The sequence below is a fragment of the Macrotis lagotis genome, chromosome 8 (genome assembly GCF_037893015.1).
Source record: "Macrotis lagotis isolate mMagLag1 chromosome 8, bilby.v1.9.chrom.fasta, whole genome shotgun sequence".
Taxonomy (NCBI): Eukaryota; Metazoa; Chordata; class Mammalia; order Peramelemorphia; family Peramelidae; genus Macrotis; species Macrotis lagotis.
Genome location: NC_133665.1, coordinates 129,384,204 through 129,404,866, shown reverse-complemented (window position 1 = coordinate 129,404,866; position 20,663 = coordinate 129,384,204). Strand labels below are relative to the sequence as shown.

Genomic DNA, 20,663 nt, shown 5'->3' with positions numbered 1-20,663 from the left:
CCTTTCATTAGTTGATCTTGGGAAGTTTAAGTTTTGTTTTGCTTTTCCCCCAGGGGCTTTCTTTCTTTTTTTCTTTCTCTTTTTTTTTAAAAGGAACTGTTAGGATTATTTAAATAAAATTTAATGTAGATGACAGAAAACCTTTAATTTCTGCATTGTATTTCAAGAGAACCTTCTCTTATGAGAGTAACAACATAATGTGGGCACTGGGGAATGAAGATAGAATTAAAAACTACTCTGGTCTTCAGAAAGATGAGGCAAAGACTTGAGTTTTGCCCTTCTGTTTACTTGGGTCAAAGTTACTACTAAATGGAATAGATGCGGTTCCCTTCAGTTGCTCAGCTGACAGAGGGAATCTGCAGAAGATGAAACCAAATGAGGACCTGGGAATTTCTTTTAATGTCCTCTGCTCCAACCTACTTCTTTGATTTTATTCAGTTATTTCTTTGACCTTGAGTCATAGAATACTAGAGCTGGAGGAGACCTTAGAGGTCATCTAGTTGAACTCATTATCCTTACAAATGAAACATTAGATTTCTCCAGGGTCATATTAATGAGTAAGGCCAATGACCTTGATCACCTGTGTCTCACTAACAGCACTTATCATACAAACAATCTTTTCTAAAAACAAATGTCTGAGTACTAAATTCATAGTTGACAAAAGGCACCAGAAAATTCATCAGGGCAAATTTAGAGAGTCTTAGGGAAAGCTAGAGAGTATTAACCAAGCTGTGTGTTCATGATACAGCCAGAAACTAGGACCTACATTTTCCTTCCTTCTTCTAAACCCTGTCCCACCATCTCTTAGACAGGGTCAGCACATTTTTATTTTGATTTAAAATTAGAGGCTGTTCTGAACTGACAATGTTCTGTTAATCATAGATATCAGAGTAACTCTATCCTCAAAATTATGTTGACTGGGAGTTTATTGATCACAATGATCAATAACTATCTTACAAATGTTAGATTCTTTTTGCAAGTAACTTGATTTTAAAAATATCCTAACATTACTACACAACTGAATCCTACTGCAAAGGACTTCTCCAAAATGCTTTCTGTAACAAATATTCATTAATTAGCTGAAGCTTGTGATGCTGAGAGTATAAACTTAATACAAATTTACTGGAATAAGTAGTAACTGCTGCTCACTTTCAATAACATACAGTACAACAATTCTCATTATTGAAGTATTGGTTTTGATATTTTTCTTTCAAAAAAAAAGTCTAGTAACTATCCTGCTTTTTATTTCTACCAATATTACAGAATCAGAATCTCAGAATGGTAACAGACCTTAGAGGTCTTTGTGACCAATATCCAAAGCAGGAAGTATAATTATACTGCCCCTGGTGGATCAGCAACAGAGAACCTCTTCCTATGCTGTTTGCTCATTTCACACCAGTACATCAATGGCTTCAAATACAGATAAACAGTGCTACTAAACTATTCACAAGGAATCCATGTTTATAATATGTTTTTTAATCAATTCATTGACACATTAAAATCAAATAAGACTACATTCTACTCTCGTTCTGGCCACTTTCAAGAATGTTGTGGGCCACATGTGGTCTATGGACTGTGTCTGAACCTCTGCTGCAGGCTGAGCAGTAACTCCTTGATGCCAAACACAAAACTTCCTTTTTTATTATGTTAACAGCTACTCAAGCTTGAAAAAAATCTTTGACTACCTGACATTCAAAATGATGGATGAGAGATGGAGCAAGAACAATCCAAAAATGTAATTTTAATTACCAGTGTCAATGATTTTTCCTTTCATATATGACCAAGAAAAGAATTATCTCCTAGCTTTCACTCTGGTGGAAAAGTCACCCAGGAGAGACAAAAAGGAGAGGGAGGTGCTTCTGAATAAATGAGAAATATCTCAAATTGTGATCAAAGATGTATTCTTGATTCCAAGAATCTTTTAACAATGAACTCTTGAATGCCAAAAAGAGCAGAATGCATCAAATTGATTACCTGATTACCAGCCCCAGAAGCTGGAATAGCCTGTTCTGAAGGATGAATTACGCTTGGCTGAAGGGACTGAGGAAGTGGAGGCAGCTGTGGCTGGGGTGGTGGTGGCGGCGGTGGCTGCTGCTGGGAGACCGCTTGTAAGTTCTGAGTGTGATGGGGAGAGGGTGGAACTTCACTCTGAATGATTGGCTGGAAAGCAGCCTGGTACAGGGGTTGTGGTGGTAGCTGGGTAACAGCTTGGTGGATGGGCAATGCAGTGACACCTTGCGGGGCCACAGCCAGTAAAGGTATCGGCGTGGCAGACATATTTGGCACTATCGTTTGGCAGGGCATGACCAGGGGCGCCACAGAAGTGTGGGGAAGTTTGACAGCCTGCACAGGGAGGGCAGGGTTAGCCGGCAGAGGGGCGACAGGGTTTATGGAAAGGCTTGGCAAAATCACAGCTGGAGAAAAATACTGAGAAGGAGCAGGAATAGGGGGTACATTTGCAGCAGGTAAATCAGAGAGGTTTGGAGGAATGTTGTCAATTCCTGCCAGAGGGGTGATTGGAGGAATGACAGGAAACTGAGGAATCTGAAAAAGATATAACATCAGATCAATTGTAGGAGTTCTCACTGATGCTATACACAAAGCTTCAGTAGTTTCCCAAACTTAATACTTACTTTTGTGCTCTGACAATCCACAAGGTTGTCAGTGTGGTAATCGAACCCCACTAATACAGATCACAACCCCTCTAGGACTTAGTTGATGGTCTTTAAGAGTTGCATGAGCCAAAAAGAAATCATCACCTTGTGGCCCACCTGGTGATGGACCTTTCTGAATTTAGCAAGGCTAGTCCTTGGATGAGGCAAGGTTGATCACCAGACAGGTGGTTCAAAGGCTCTTCAGCTGGATAGGATGTATCAAAGCTTTTGCTCCACTAGCAATGTCTTTGAAAAACTAGTGTTAACTTCATGTCATGAAAAGGTCTTCGAGTAAGACTTTAGATTATAATATTAAAAACAGATACTTATCCTATACCAATTAAGGATGTATTCATCCATTGTTTACCTCAATAGTTTTAAAGGTATTTAATAAATTAGAATCTTGACATGTAAGATAAAATGGAATCAGAATGACCTGGCTTCAAGTCTTGCCTCTGACATATCTGACTCTGGGCAAGTCATTTAACTTCTTAATACTCCCAAGTAACTAAGGTGTTTTTTTAAATTTGTCTATCTATCCATTCATCCACCCACCCACCCATCCATCTATCTATTTATTTATTTATTCTGTGAAGGGAAATTCCAACATGGATAACCAGCTGCTTCCTCCCTTTCATTACCTCCCTCCTGCCCCCCCCCCCAAAAAAACCCCAGCAAATAAATCAAGAAAGTTGAATCCAAGAGGCTGGCTATATATAATCTTATTGCAAAAAAGGAAAAACAAAATTTTACTCCTAGGATCATTTTTCATGGAAGCAGTGTGGGAAAAATAATTAAAATAAATGCAATTCAAACAGAAGTGCTACTTTACCAATTCTACTCATAAAAAGCCAGAAATATTTTAAAATTATCTAAGTTTGGCTGCTGCACAGGAAAATCTTGATCAATGTCAATTCTTGATTATGGAATTAAAATGCTCTCAAGATCATTTTTATAGCTACACAGAAGAGGCAGCCAAGTTTGTGTTGCTAATTTGCAGGTGAATGGTCGTGAAGAAAGAAATGACAAAGTAACTGGTACCACCAAAAGCAAGAAAATGATTTTTATGAATGCAAATTGTTAGTTTGTTTCTTAAACTAGCATTTAATACTTTAAATAGTTTTATTTGAAAACAATCAATCCCTAAACTCAACATAAATTGTTACTTAATCCCTCCAAAACTGAAGCTGAAAAAAAAAATTTAGGGGGGGTAGGGGAGGAGATAGCGGTGGTGCAGGATTTTCCTTCCATTTAAAGTATTTATGAATGCTCCTTACAGGCTGTGTTTGCATTGCAAACACTGGCCCCACACTGATGTGTAAGTAATGGGGGAACTGAAACAAAATCCCAAACTAACCAGTTTTTTCATGCCTTGATTGAATAGATGGTCACAAATCTTAAAACAGAATTCAGAGAGAAATCAATTTGTTTCAATTTGATTTTTAACCTTTTAAACCAAGTAGGAATGGGGGAGTAAATGTTCAACAACATCTGGAAGTGGAAGACTTGAATTTGAGGGTCTTAGGAGCAATTTATGCTAAGAAAAATTCAAGTTTTTTTTTTATATTTTTCTCTTCAAGACTTCTTTGAGAAATAGTTATGTATGTGAATAACAGGCACCACTCTGTACAGTAGCTAAGTCAAATATATTAACAAATGATTTTTTGGAAAATTGTAAGTGAAAAATTCAAAAAATATTAATTGAAAAATAAATTAGTTACTCAGATACTTCAGAACCAAACTCACTTAGTGAGGTATAATGTTATGAGAGTGATAGTAACTAAACGGTAAATACATTGTGCCCGTGTGTTTGGGTTTTTTTAGTACTCCCTCCTCAGCAATTTGTAACCCTTCCAAGTCTTTTTTTCCCCTTCTGATCAAAGATCAACTGAAATGCCACCCACCTTCAAGAGGTCTGTCCTGTGACCTGCAGCTAATTCCTCCCTTCCTGGCCTGAGGATTATGTATTTACATACATCCTGTATTATTTATCTGTGAACATATTCTATCTCCCTCAAAGAGAGCATGGATGAATTGTTTTTGTATTTATAGCAACAATAACTAGCATTGGGCTTGTGGGCACATACTAGAAGTTTATTAATGTTTAGGGCAACTAGGGGGTGGAGTGGATAGAGTGCAGCGTCTGAAGTCAGGAAGACTTCCAAGTTAAAATCTATCCTCAGACACTACCTGAAAGACCCTGGGAAAGTCACTTAACCCTTTTGTTCAGCTTCCTCATTAAAATGAGGTGGAGAAGGAAATGGCAAACCACACCACTCTGCCAAGAAAATTCCCCCAAAGACTCACTTAGAGTAGACCACGATTGAAACAACTAAATGACAATAAAATAAATATTTGTTGACATTTAATTCTTTATGTTTTCTCATAAGTTCTCATGAGATCTATCTGACATGCAACTCTTCTTCTCTTAATAGTTGGGAGAGTAGGCATTATGGCATGGAGAAGACAAGCATCAAAGGGGTAAATTGGGAAAGTGGTACCAATAGACATGTATATTTTGGCAGAAGAATAAGGAATATACCAGGCAAAATTATGTGTAAGCAAATTTTCTATTCTATGCCCCAAAAAATCTTGGGAATGTTTGTTTACTCTGATGTGCACCTCAATCCTAATGAGAGAAAACTGATGAATCCTAGTTTCTTACTTCTTTGCAAAGTGCAAAGAAAGGATGCTCAATGATTGATTAGAAAAATAGTGATTTTCATCAATGAACATTCTGGAACAAACTATTGCCAATTAGGAAATACTGTTAAAATGTGTGCTTGTTGAATAAAAATGTTGTGTTATAACTCTTTGTTTTCTTGGAAAAGATAGAGGAGGGGCAGCTAGGTGGAATAGTGGACAGAGCACCAGCCCTGGAGTCAGGAGGACCTGAGTTCAAATCTGACCTCAGCACTTAACAATTACCTAGCTGTGTGACCTTGGGCAAGTCACTTAATCCCATTGCCTTGTTAAAAAAAAAAAGAAAAGACAGGAGTGATTTGTCATTTCATTCTCTGGTTCATTTTACAAATGAGGAAAACAAGGCAACTAGGGTTAAATGCAATGCCCAGGATCACATAGTTAATAAATCTCTAAGGTCAGATTGAAACTCAGTCCTTCCTAACTCCAGGTTTGACATTTATCCACTGAGCCACTGCTACATTGCTACTATCTAGAAAATTTTGAAGTATCTTATCTAAAACTTGTAAACAATTTCTTTTTCACAGAAGAAATTGGATATTTAGTTTTTATTCAATGTTAATGAAATAATACCCCATGTTCCCTTTATACCACAACAAATACTACAAAGTTTTATATTTTACATTTGAAGGCTTGATATTTCTATACTATAAATACTGGATATGGATAAATGCTGCATTGTTTCTATTGTGTCCAGGATGAATTTTCTTTGTTATATAGGCTGCTTGCTCTCTGTCTTCCACATCAGAATTATAAAAGCAATCTCTGATCATATGGCAAAGTTCATTTATTTTGTACAGGTAATGATATTGTGATCTCAGGTGAAAGGAACCTAAGTGGACCTCAGTAGAAGTGCTGTTTCCAGTAGGACATGAGGTGAGTTGGAACATTATGTCAACCCAGAGTTCTCTCACTTTCTGCTTTGCAACAGAAAACCTAGCAATGAGCCCTCCTGGTCTCTAGCAGCTCTAACACCAGCACCTAAGCTTCTTAAGTAGCTAGAGAATGGTAAAAACCAGGGTCAGAAAAACACCTTACATTACAGTAGTTATGAGAGTAAAAGAGTCAAAGCAACATCTGGCTAGCACTTAAGAGTGAGTGGAACAAAAATACACCTTAGTTGACTTTACTAGGAGGAGGGGAATGGAAATGAAGCAGAAAGGAAGATCAGACTTAAGGAAAAATGCTAATCATCCACTTATACTTCTAACTTTGGGGAACGGAGAGGGGAAAAAGGTGGATTGTTGGGAAAGCAGGAGAAGCATTATGATAAAATCACAGAAGCTTATTGATAGCCACAAAATTAATTTAAGTTGCAGTATTAGGGAAAACATAAGGCAGCAGGATATTTTTATTAAGTGCTAGGGTACACCCAAACAAACCTTTGTATGGAGGCCTAGACTTGAATCACGCTTACTAGCTCTCTGATGGAATAAGTTATTTAAATTTACTGAGTCTCAGTTTACTCATCTATAAAACAGTCTCGTCTCATAGAGCTATGGTGAAGATCAAATGGAAAAAATGCTTTATGGTCCTGAAAGCGCTATGTTGATTTGAACTCGTACTATTATTATCTCTACTACCACTCAAAAGAAAACATGCATTCTTATAAATTGTGCAAAATCATCAATGTGTAGTGCATTTCAAATTAAGTTCACTTAACAAGGCTAATTCTCTCTTTTTGCACCTCAAAGAGCAACCCATTCACTTGTTCCCTTCTCCACTTCCTCCCCCTCCCAACCAAGGTTAGGAGATCATAGTTTACCTGGGCAGGTGGCACTTGAGGAAGCGGCTGTAGTGGCACCTGTGGCATCTGCAGGGGCTGCAGTTGACTGGTAGCAGCCACCTGTGGAGGTGGAGCTGGGTACTGAGATAAGTGATGAGGTGCTGGCTGGTGTGGGCACACGGGCTGACTGGTAAGAACTTGCTGTATTGGAGCTGGTTGAGCCAGAGCCGGAGGCTATGATAAACCAACAAACACCACTCCTTACACAACTGTCAGACAAATACACTTTGCTGGTTATATTCTTTTTTATTTTTCTGGACCAGGGACATGTACAAACCTGTACTCAGATATTAACTACCTCTAGAGAGAGATAGACCTAATCCATGTCCTTTTTTTTAGTTTTTTTTCAAGGCAAATGGGGCTAAGTGGCTTGCCCAAGGCCACACAGCTAGGTAATTATTAAGTGTCTGAGGCCGGATTTGAACCCAGGTACTCCTGACTCCAGGGCCACTATCCTGCTCTATCCATTGCACCACCTAGTTGCCCCTGGCTATATTCTTTCATGGAAAAATTTTTTTATATATTATATAAGACATATCATATAAATATAAATATATATATATAATTATCATTTCTATGGAAATATTTCATTCTGTGAAGCTACACCCTTCCCCATGACATCAATCCCTGGTTCTTCAAAGGCAATAAGATTGGTAGTCTCTGCTTCCATGTTCACATGGCATCTGTGAGGTCAGTGGGTATCTTCTTGAAACTCCTCCTGACTACTGTGTAACAAGAACTCCAAGCAGATTAGCCATTGGAGAAATATTTATAATATCAATATTATCATTCTAATGATCCAATTTGGGGGGCATGGTCAAGCCAATAATCTTTCCTCTTTCTTCCACATTTTCATGGTCATGCTCAGATTGAATATTGCATTTTCTAGCTCCTTTGTGAATCACATGGGATATCAGGAGTGAACAGTTATAAAAGTTCTTAAGAGATCTAAGTACCTTCCTGAAAAGAGCGACTATAACCTGAAGTTTTAGGAGCAGGCACTTGATATATGCTTGCTGTTGAACTGACAATTTAGACCATCAAGTCTGCAAATAGACTTTTTTTTGCCCACTTTTCATACAAGCAAAAGACAATGATTTGGGATCCAGGAGAACAGGTTATCTCTCCTAACTCTATCACAGATTTAATGTCAACTTTGATATATCTCTTAAGTTCACCAACCCTCCATCTCCTCATCTCTAAAGTGAGGATGCAAGATCATAGTATCTCTTAAGTTTTTTCTAGGTCTAAATGTCCCCAAACTATGAAATGATGAATTAGCTCCTCATGTGAAAGTTGATCCCCTGCTTTCCTTAAATTCTCAGCTACTTTCACAGGATCTGTATTAGTAAATACATTTTCCTACATCCCAGGATATTTTCTTGGGTGGAATGACCAACATTCCATATAATTTTCAATTCAATTTAACAAATATTATGTACCTAGCATGATATGAGACATTAGGCATGCAAATAAGACATAGGTCCTGCCTTCAAATTAATTGGGTAGGGGTGTAAGTCAAGTACAAAAATAATTGATATGAAGGAGGAGAGAGAGAGAGAGAGAGAGAGAGAAGAGTGAACCAAACAAAGTACCATGAGAAATATAAGGAGGAAAAAAAAATCACTTTCAACTGGGAAGATAACTGAGGTGGGGCAGCTAGGCGGTGTAGTAGATAAAGCACTGGCCCTGGAGTCAGGAGTACCTGGGTTCAAATCCGGTCTCAGACACTTAATAATTACCTAGCTGTGTGGCCTTGGGCAAGCCACTTAACCCCATTGCCATGCAAAAAAAAAAAAAAAAAAAGAATTACTGGACTACTTGAAAGCCATAAGCAAAGAAAGAACCCAATTTCTTTCAAGAAATTATTAAGGAAAACTGCCTTGGTATCTTAGATCCGGTGGACAAAATAGAAATGGAAAGAATCCCCTGGGGCAGCTAGGTGATTCAGAGTACTAGCCCAGGAGTAGGGGGAACATGAGTTCAAATCCAGCCTCAGACACTTAACCTTGGGCAACTCACTTAACCCCATTGCCTTGCCAAAAAAAAAAAAAAAATCCACCAATCATTTTCTGAAACAATCCCAGGATTTAAACTCTCAGAAATATTACAGCCAAATTCCAGTGCTCCCAGGTCAAAGAGAAGATAATTCAAGCAGCAAGACATGATTCAAATATAGTGGAGTCACAGTCAGGCTTACATAAGATTTAATGGCTTCTACATTAAAGGATCAGAGGACTTGGAATATGATATTCAGGAAAGCAAAGGAGCTAGGATTATAGGAAAATATTACCTGATCATCCAAACAGTATAATACTTTGGGGAGGGGGAATGGGGGGGGGTGGAATTAATAAAATAGAAGGCTTCTAAACTCTCCTGATGAAAAGACAGCACTGAATAAAAAATTTAACAAAGACGATTCAAGAGTAATATTAAAGAGTAATAATAAGGGACTCGATAAAGTTAAATTGCTTATATTCCTATAAGAAAAGATACTTGTAATGCCTAAAAATTTTATCCTTTATAGGGCAGGAATTGAGTAGTTGATTATGTTGGAATGATTGCAAAAAAAACCAAAGAATAAGGGGGGGTGAACTGAAAGAAGGAGGGAGAAGTAGAATGGGAAAAAATTTCTCACATAAAAGAGGCACTCAAGGGAAGAACTTTCACAAAGGATGGCAAAATAGGGGGAGGGAAAATGGTGGCAGTGCCAGGAAATCTTTCAACCCCACTTTCAAAGCAGGAAGGATATAACACACACACACACACACACACACACACACACGTGCACACATACATATACAAACACTCATTTGGGTACAGAAGTTATCCAAAAGGGAAATAGGAAGAGAAGAGGAGAGATGATAAAAGAGGAAGAAAAATTAAGGGAGAGGCAGTGATTAGAAGCAAAAAAGACTTGAGAAAGGGGAAGGAAGAGAAGAAAGGGGAGGGATATGGATAAACTTGAAATAGAAGGATATACAGAGAGTTAAAATAAAGGGCTGGAATAGATTCTAATATATTTCAGTTGATGTAAAAAAAATAGGCAGGGGTGGTAATCATGATCTCAATCAAAGCAAAAATAAAAATATCAGGGAAACTACATTTTGCTAGAAAATATCACAGACAATGAGGCAATATCAAAAAGTTTTTAGTGGTAATTTCTATGATAAAGACCTCATTTGTGATATATAGTCTGAATATGGAACTGAGTCAAGTTTATAAAAATAAAAACAATTCTCCAATTGATAAATGGTCAAAAGATATGAACAGACATTTTTCAGAAGAAGAAATCAAAACTATTTATAGACTCATGAAAAAATGCTCTAAAGAAGAATCGATTAGAAAAATGCAAATTAAAACAACTCTGAGGTACCCCTCACACTCATCAAAAATAATAAATACTGTAGAGGATGAGGGACAAACAGGCACATCAATGAACTATTAGTGGAGTTGTGAAGCAGTCATACAATTCTGGAAAACAATTTGGAATTATGCACAAAGGTCTATAAAATTGTGCAAACCTTTTGACACAGCAATACCACTATTGGGTCTATATCCCAAAGATATCAAAGAAAAAGGAAACATCTATATGAAGAAAAATATTTACAGAGTCTGAGGGAATTAAGTGGATTAGAAGGAGCATCTGAGCAGAATTTTGAAATGAACTGAGTTCACTTAATCTCTCATGTATTACAATAGCTTTTTTATCGTGGCAAAGAATTGGAAATCACAGAGATGTATGTTCATCAACTAGGGAATGGTTTTCAAGTTGTGATGGAGTGGTTTTCAGAAAAACACATGATATGAACTGATGCAAAGTTAAATGAAGAGAAACAGATTACTGGACACAGTAATAGCAATGTTGTAATGACAATCAATTTTGAAAGATCTGGTATTCTGATCAATATAGTGATCTAAGCCAATGATGAAAATATACTATTACTTCCAGAGAAAGATCTGATGAATTCTGAGTGCAAATTGAAATGTAATTTCCTCTTTATTTTCTTGGGCTTTTTGAAATATGGCTAACGGAACTATATTTTCCCCTAGCTTTCTCAGCGGTAAGGTAAAGGAGCAGGAGGAAAGGAGAGAATCTGAAATCCAAAATTTAAAAAGAAAATACTGTTGAAAATAAATTATTTTTTCTTCCAAACCAAGAGATTTTGCTGCTAATTGGAGATCTAGGTGGTGAAACAGATAAATTTAATGGGGTTTTGTGCCTATAATCCTGGGATAGTGGTGCCACAAATCACTAGTAACTGGGGCAGACAGGTTAAGTTTGGATGGAAGGCATGAACTTAGTTTTGGAAATGTTTAGTTTGAGGTGCCAGTAGAGTATCCAAGTGGGACACATCTAACAAGTAGCTGAAAGTATAGTCCCTTAAGTCTAAGAAGATACTGGACATGATGATGTAGCTTCAGAAGTAGCTAGTATAAAGGTGATTATTGAAGCAAAGAGAATGTAGGAGCTCTTCCTGGAAGAGAATATAGGGATAGAAATGAAAAGGACTTAACACAGGATGTTGAGAAATATTCATAAATGAGACAGATAAAAGAAGAAACAAAAATGAGGATTTAGCAAGGTAAGGGGATAGTATCATGTAAGGTAAGTGGAGAAAGAATATTACAGAAGCTGATGTAACTCAACAATGTGTAATGCCATAGGAAGGAAGAGTGAAAAAAAATAGAAGAATAAGTGTCACTGGATTAGGTGATATGGAGACCATTAGTGGCTTTGGAGGTAACTCCAAGAATAGAATCATGGGGATAAGAGTATGGATTTCAAAGCAAAAAAGAATGCATGAGTGGTGAAGAAATAAATGACAGGGAAGGTGGGTTATTCTTTCAAGGAGTTTGTCAGCAAAGAGGAGTTAGATAGATGGTATAATATCTTGAAGAGGGTGGTAAAGTAAATGGAAAGTTTTCCCTTTTCTTTTTTAGGATATGGGAGACCTGAGCTCATTTGTAGTCTGAGGGTAAGAACCCAACAGAGGAAAATGGAAGGTGCAAGAGAGGAAGTAAAAGTCTAAAGTTAAAGAGGATACAGTTTAGCAAGGAGACAGTGGATAGAGCACCAGCTCTGTAGTCAGGAGGACCTGAGTTCAAATATGACCTCAGACACTTAATAATTACCTAGCTGTGTGACCTTGAACAAATCACTTAACCCCTCTGCCTTGCAACCCCCCCAATAAAAACAAATAAACAAACCAAAAAACTTCAGCAAATCGATAGTGTCACCAGAAAATGACTGAGTACAGAGATGACAGAAAGGGCTGATGAAATACATGTTGGGTGGCCCCAGTCTTTTCAGTGAGGAAAAGAGAAATCCATCTGCTTAGAGAGAAGAATTTAAATTTGATAAGCAGTCACAGCAAAGAAAGTAGGGATAAGGAATGCCATGAAGAGGATGCCCATGTTGTACAGAAGATTGAACTGACATTAAATAGCATAGATTTTTAGCAGATTATTAAATGGTAACCTCCATGAATTAACTTTTCTTTGTATCCTCCAAGAATACCCAACACATAGTAAACTATTAAATATTTGTTAATTTGAATAAATGCTGATTGATATTGTCAGTATGCCTTAAGGACCTGCTCCAGTAGCCTCCAATGGCTCCAAAAATGGGAATACAAGTAAATAGTTACTTGTTGTATTAGCAGGGCAAAAACAAGGAAAGGCCTAGGACTCAAAGGAGAAAAAAAATGTAGCTGACCCACAAAATGGTCAAGGTAGGGAAGGGAGGAAAATCAGATTAAAAAAGTGATAATAAATTGGAAAAAGAAGGAAGTGCTAGGCCCTGAGTCATAAGGTGATGAACAGCTGTGGAAATGGCTTTAGAGGTTAAAGAAGATGAGAGAACTAGTCAGAAAAAAAGTATCATGGAATTTGAGTGATGGCAAGGTCTAAGGTATGATTATTCTGGTGATAGACAATAAGAAATTAAAGAAACTAAAAGATGATTGGGGCAAAAGAAACTGGACTTGGAATAAGGATCCAGGTTCAAATCTCAGTTCAAGTACTTACAAAGCTGTGTGCTCTTGGGTAAATTAATTCACCTCCCTGAGATTCTATTTCATCTGAGAAATTAAGGGGTTGAACTGGATGGCTCTAACATTGCTTCTGGCTCTAAAGCAATGATTTATGATTCACCCAGAAAAATAAAGGGTGAGAAGTTTCAATTTCCTCCTCAGTGGTCATATAGGAAAGTTGTAGACCTGGGCTCTCTGTAGGTAGTCTGTTTCTGAGTCAGGTATTCCCTTGGATAAGCCAAGTTCAGAAGAATAACGGAGGAGCATAGCACATGTCAGCACATGAGGACACAGCTTGCCAAGTCATTTTTCAGATCTGAACTCCAGCTCTGTGAGTGTCCTGGGGAGCTAAGTTTTTGTTTTTTGCTTGTTTTTTTAAGGTTTTTGGAAGGAGTGTGGAGAGTAGAGTGGAACAGATAGAGTCTTGACTATAGCCTAAGAAAATAAACTTCACTACAGGATAGGTGATCCTCAGTGAGACAAATAGTGAAACAACAGCTGGGTCTATGCAGGAGAAATAGGAGTAGGGAAATAAAAGAACTGAGGGCTAGCAAGGAGCAGATTCCAGAACAGGACAAACCATATTTTCTCACAACAGTGCTTTTGTGATGCTTGAGCAGAAGGGCCTGGGAGGCTATTTCAGATGTCTGTAGTTGGAAAGTGTCCCAGTTTAATTAAAAAAAAAACTGTAATGTTTCCAACAGAAGGAAGAGAACCAGAGTGACCTGTGCACAAAGCCCAAGGTCCTTGCTCACAAACAAGGCCGTGCAAAGATTTTTTTCCCCCTAAACCTCCTCCAAATTCACCACATGGCTCAAGAATGTAAGCATTAAACATGTTTGTAAAGAGTTTTGCAAACTTTAAAGGACTAAATAAATGTTAGCCAGAAATGATTTTTCTTTAAAATGCCGATCTGATCATGTCATTCCCCTACTCCAGAGGCTCCCTACTCTTCTAGATTCAAACCCTCCTCTTTTGAATTTTTTAAAGTTGTTTGAAACCCTGGATTCAACCAAGCTTTCCAGGCTCATTGTATAGCACTGTACATCCGGCACTCATGAAACTCTGTTGTTTCCACTTTAGATTTATGTTACATAATCTCAGCCGAGTCCTCACTGTGGCAAGGCAATCCTTTTATACCTACCTAATTAACTTACTATCCCATTAGCCACAGTAGCTCTTCCAAACCTTTTCATTACTTTTAAAAAACTCCCATGATTTCTCCCTCCCCTCCACTTTTGGCTCAGAAACTAAACTCAGATTTCATTAGATAGTTGAATAGTGTGGCCAATAGAATGCAGAGCCTGGAGAGACCTGAATTCAAATTTGGGCCCAAACAGTTAGTACCTGTATGAACCTTGGCAAGTCTCTTGACAATATGTCTGAGTTTAGAATAGACTTAGCTCTAGAATAGAGGTAATAATAGCTCCCAGGGTTGTTGTGAAGATCAACTAAGGCAGTATTTATAAAGTGATTATTAGAAGAGCTTGGCAAATGGCAATTGTTGAATAAAAGCTTGTTTCCCTGCATACCTAGAATAAATTGAGGCCATCAGCCTAGAGCACCTTCTTCACCTTTCCTCCTAATCTCTCATTATTTACATGCCTTCTGTCTATTCCTGCTATAGCCAACTCCTCAACATGGACAAATGATCTCGTATCCTCTAGCAGACTGCAACCCTAATAATCACTATTTCATTTATCTGTCTGTTGGGTTCTTTTTTTACTGTTTTTCCTCCCTTCTGTGACTAAATTCTTTGAGAAGGTAGTCTACAAAATGCACTTGCACTTCCTCTCCTCTTATTCTCTTCTTTAAATCTTAGAACTCTGACTTTTGACCTTGCCATTCAATTGAAACTACTTGCTCCCAAGTTCAATATCTAATTCTTTCTTCCCAATCTTTGTCAGTCTTGAACTTTTAGCACACATTAATTCTATCACTCATCCTCTTTTCTCTGATGATGTCTTCTCTCTAGGGCTTTTATGATACTGCTGTCTCCTGGTCCTTCCTGCTACCTGTAGAACCGATCCTAAGTCTCCTTTGCTGTATTTTCTTTCACATAATACCTGCTAATGATAGGTATCCCCCAGTGCTCTATCTGAGGTCCTCTTCTCTTCTCCCTCTTTACTCTTTTACTTGATGAGCTAATCAACTCCCATAGATTCAATTATCTCTATGTAGATGACTCTAAGAATATTACTTATCCAATCCTAACCTCTCTTCCTACCTTCACATTCCTATCTCTAACTGGATGTCCAGGAGCCATCTTTACTCAACCCATTCAAATATGAAATCATTTCTCAATTCTCTATTACTTTTAAGAGCATCACTATCCTTTTGATCCTTAATGTCATTCTCAATTCCTCACTCTCTTACTCTCCCTTCCTAACATTCAATCTGTTGACAAGTTTGTTGAATTCTACCTACTTAACAGCTCTAATGAGTATTTGCTTTTTTCTAAAAACATATACTTCAGTATAGATTCTCATTAGATCATGCCTGGGCTATTGCAATAGTCTGTTAGCTAATATTGCTTTCTCAATTCTTTGCTCTTTCAGTTCATACTCAACTCAGCTGTCAAATTAATCTTCTTAAAATGCAGATATGCTTGTAGCAGTCTACTCAATAAATTCTAATGGTTCCCTATCACCACCAAGATAAAATATAAGATGATCTTTTGGGAGTTCAAAGTCTTTCATAAACTGCTTCCCCTTCCTTCCTACCTTTCCAACTCTATGTATTCTGTGATTCAATGACACTGGTCTAGTTGAGGTTCCTTTCTCAAGCCACTGTATCTCCTAACTCTGTCATCCATGCCTGAAATGTCCTGCTTCCTCCTCTCTGCCTCCTGGCACCCTTCAAATACCACTTAAAAATTTCACTTTTTATAATATTCTATCCAGATCCCTCCAATTGTCTCCAATTACTTATATATGCTATATATTACATAATACACCTATATACATATGTGTATATCTCTGCATATGTATATATAATGATATCATTATATATGTATTATATATAATTATCTTGTTTCACCCTCACCCCTACCTCCACCTCACAGAAGCGTTCACTTTGATTTAGTAGTACCACCCTACACACCTTCAAGCACTATGTGCAATCTACCCGTTAGTGTTGTTTTTCCAAAACACTGCATTTAAACTTCCTTACATTTACTGTCTTCTGTATGTTTTGCTTTTCCTTTTTTGAGAGGCAATCAACGAAAAGAGATTTGCCCTAGATCACACAAGTAAGTGTCCAAGGTCAAATTTTAATACAATTCCTCCTGACTCCAAGGCTGGTGCACTAATCACTTCTATATATGTTTTCTATATATAGTTTTCTATATAAATATATATATATATATATATCTTATTTGTCTTTTCTGTCGGGATGTGTGTAAATTTGTCTTTTCTGTCAGGATGTGTGTAAATCTATGTGAGTCGGGTTTTATTTATTACATTTGTCCCTAAGGGCACATAGTAGGCATAGTGTGAGTATTATCATTATTATGATATCAGATTAATTAGGGCAGCTTCAGAACTTATTTCAGGATACTCTTTACTATCCTTAGAAGTAAAATAACATAAACTTTGGTTCATACAAGCATCTTTGGAGGTATGAACTTAAAACAAATTTCTGTCATTTTTCTTAAGAGAATATGTAAATAGAGAAAAATCTATCATAAGTAAAAGTTAGTGATGAAGTACTATCACATCAACAAGTATGGCTATCTGACTAAATTGTTTATACCCTTTGCCCCAGCAAACCCACTTCTGAGCACATACTTCAAAGTGGTCAACAAGATAAAATAAAGAACCAGTATTGACTGAAATACAGAAGTGCTTTTCATGCAAACAAAGAACTAAAAACCAAGTAAGTACTCATCATTTGAGGAATGACTAAGCAAATTTAAATACATGAACATAATGAGATATGATTGTGCAGGTCTCTTTCCCTTCTAAACACTGTGATTACCTCCTACACAAGCACTTCCCTCATCTCCCAAGTTCTTAGTGACCTAGCCCAGTAAAATTACTTTGAACTTTTAATATACTTTATTTTTTATTTATATTTAACTCATGTTTCTCCTCAATGGAATGTTTCATTTATGTCTCCAACACCTACCACATGTGCTTGGCTTATAGACCATGTTAAATAAATCCTTACTGAATGAATGAAAATGAGAAATTCAAAGAAACATGGAGAGATTTCACAAATTCAATAAGACTGAACTATTCAATCATTAAGCATTTATTAAGGATTTATATGCTTATGGGGAGACAATGTGCAAACAAATATATGTACACAAGATATATATGGAAAAATGGGAGGTAATCCAAGGGGAGAGGCACTAATAATACAAAATCTTTGATTCTTGTGGAAGGTGGCATTTGGAAGTCAGGAAGCATAAATAAGGACAGATAGCATTCCGGGCAAAGAGGAAGGATCCAGAGTGTGGAGTGCTAACCCCCCAAAAAAGCCTAATTAAAAAAAAAGAGTCTGGCTAGGTGGCGCAGTGGATAAAGCACCGGCCCTAGAGTCAGGAGTACCTGGATTCAAATCCGGTCTCAGACACTTAACTAAATTACCTAGCTGTGTGGCCTTGGGCAAGCCACTTAACCCCATTTGCCTTGCAAAAACTTAAAAACAAAAAGTAAGTAGAGGAGAACAAAGTATGTGAGGATTTGGAAGGGATCAGAGTGTAAAGGACTTTAAATGCCAAACAAAAGATTTCATATCTGAGGTTGAGTTAATACAGAGCCCTAGAGTTTGAGTAAGAGACTTGACCAGACAGTCACTTTGGCAGTTGAATAGAGGATGGACTGGAATAAGGAAGAGACTAAATGGAGACCAATCAGAAGGCTATTGCTGTAGATGAGATATGAGATGACAGAACGAATGTAAGTAATCAATGATGCTCTGGAAAGTAATAGAGACATTAAAGAGAAAAGGGGTTTTTTGTAAGGCAGCTAATGAGGACTATTTCAGGCATGTTGGAATTGAGATGCCTATAGACCATTCAATTCAAGGTATCTAAGAAGCAGTTGAGGATATGAAACTGGAACTCAGGAAAGACAGGTTCGGATAAATAAATCTGGAAATCATCTTCAATAGAAATAATAATTGTACCTATGTGAACTGATGAGATTACCCAGAAATATAATATAGAGGGAGAAGAGATGAGAGTCCAAGACAGAGGAACAAAACATTCAATGACTATGACAATGGTTTTAAAAAAATGAACTCTAAAGAAAATGGTAGAAATCAATCCTGATGCTGTAAAACTAATAATAAAATATACTTTTGTCCTCTCAGCAGAAAAACAGGCTATTAAGGGGGTGAAACATTAGTTATAAAATGCAATCATTGTTATCAGTTGTTTTAGCTTAACTTTATTTTATTTTGAAGAGGGAGGGTGCCACAGCAAGAAATAACTATAATGCAGAAACAAAAGGCATCAGTATAAGCTCTCTTACTCCCCTCTCTCCACTCAAAGACTAGATTAGAGAGATAAAGAAATTTTATAGACTTTACCTGCTGGCTGGGTAACATAGATGGCGCTGGCCCCATATGCCCCGAAGCAACTGTTGTTGGCTGCACTGAGAAAGTCATTGCTGGTTCTGGGTAATGTGGCTGTGGTCTTGGAGGGAGTACAGTGGATGAAACAGGGCCCACAGTTAGTCCAGGCTGAGGAGAACAGAAAATAAAAACCTCTCAAATTTGACTCTAGTACAACTTAAAGGCATGATAGATTTTTAATGTAAAACAGGCTAACTATCCAAATAATCCAAAAATGGAAGTTAGGAAAAAGGAAATGACATGGAGGAAATGACAATTCACTAGGAAATTTTGGGTTTGCCAAAATGTACCTTCAAGAAAAAAGAAAAGAAACATAAAAAGTTTTTTCTCATGAAAGGCTATTTTGTTTCTTAGTATCCAAGTACAGTGATATAATATATATGCATTTTATATAATATACCATATGTGTTACATATACATATATGTTATGTTACATATATATAAAAATATAATATACATACCCACTATATCACCTTGTACTCAATTATTATTATCATTCAAATTATAAAATTTCACCTGTTTCAGGGAGAACGTCTTTCTGGACTTTGTAGACACTGCAAAAGATTTTCTTCTTATTTGTATCTAGGACTTATTTCATATCTTCCCTTAAAAGGTCAGGCTGTGGGGTGGCTAGGTGGTGCAATGGATAGAGCACCAGCCCTGGAGTCAGGAGTACCTGAGTTCAAATCCGGCCTCAGACACTTACTAATTACCTAGCTGTGTGGCCACGGGCAAGCCACTTAACCCCACTGCCGTACAAAAAACAAACAAAAAACTTAAAAAAAACTTTAAAAAAAAGGAAGGTTGCCACAGCAATTTCCTAGTTACTTTAGCTTTATTCTCTTAACAATGGAGCCACTGAGTTAACAAAAGAAAAAGCACGACAAAAGATCTAGAAAGAAGTGACCATGTGTCCAGTAATGGAACTTGAGTTCTCCTCAAAGACCTAACTGAGTTAGTGGTGGAATTATTAGGCATGGTGACACCATCTGCTGCATCCTGGGGGAATTTCTAAAAATGCCACAAAATATTGTGTGTGAGTATGTGTACATTTGATCCCAATTTTAATGAAAGTTGGGAAATGCGAGCAGAATCATTTCCTATTTAAAGGAAAGCTAGTTCTATGTTTCTATGGCAAGATTAAAAATATGCAAATACAAATTTAGTATTTAGTATTAATGATAATTTAGTATTTAGTATTAATGATAAATGAGGAAGAATGAGATGTTGGGGGTTAGGGAAGAAAATAAGAAAATACACTTAATTCTCAGTGACATATGTGTGTGAATAATTCACTCTGAGGATTATTCTATGACAAATTTTTAATCCTAGGTTGATATCCTCCCTGCTACTTGGAAAGCTTCTGGCCAAATCTGGTGAAGTCAGATGGCATATATACTCTGAGACTTCAATCTAATTAGTCAGAGTCAGACTAAGTTGCTTAATGTGTTCCAAAACCAATCAGAAATGAATTTTGGCTTATTCAATAGTATTTGTGTCCCGTCCCCCCCCCCCAAATTAGAGAAGATAAATGAGAATTGACTGTAGTTATAATTCAGGAAGCTCATCATATGAGTAGATCTCTTTATAAACATGAACACTGAGGACTGAAACTAAGAACTTACTGCGGTAGGCTGCTGGTAGGGCCCCAGAGATGGATGGCTCTGGGTACCGACTTGACCATCACTGACAGGTGGGCTGTAGACTCGCTGAATAGTGGGAGGGATGGCATCAGGTAGTGAAGAGTAAATCACACTCTGCTGGCTACTCTGGGAGTCTGAATACACAGTGGAACCTTGGCCACTATCAAATGTGCTGTCAGCTGGAGTAGCAAACAAAATTTAGAGTAAACATTTTTTTAAGGACATCCCATTAATACTCAGAGCAAAGAATGTGAACATA

At 37.3% G+C, this 20,663-nt stretch overlaps 1 protein-coding gene across 10 annotated transcripts in view; it reads right to left on the bottom strand.

Moving 5' to 3' along the window:
* The window catches only part of WNK2 (WNK lysine deficient protein kinase 2), a 241,129-nt gene that overhangs the window by 62,810 nt on the left and 157,656 nt on the right, over positions 1-20,663 (bottom strand). For 9 of the 10 annotated variants that reach the window (XM_074198336.1, XM_074198339.1, XM_074198337.1 and 6 more), the window contains exons 8-11: positions 20,387-20,583; positions 18,717-18,869; positions 7,123-7,317; positions 1,975-2,544 (exon numbers count right to left, since the gene is read on the bottom strand). In XM_074198336.1, the coding sequence (XP_074054437.1) occupies positions 1,975-2,544; positions 7,123-7,317; positions 18,717-18,869; positions 20,387-20,583 (1,115 nt within the window). The remainder of the gene's footprint in view (positions 1-1,974; positions 2,545-7,122; positions 7,318-18,716; positions 18,870-20,386; positions 20,584-20,663) is intronic. The other variant, XM_074198341.1, reaches the window with a different exon arrangement.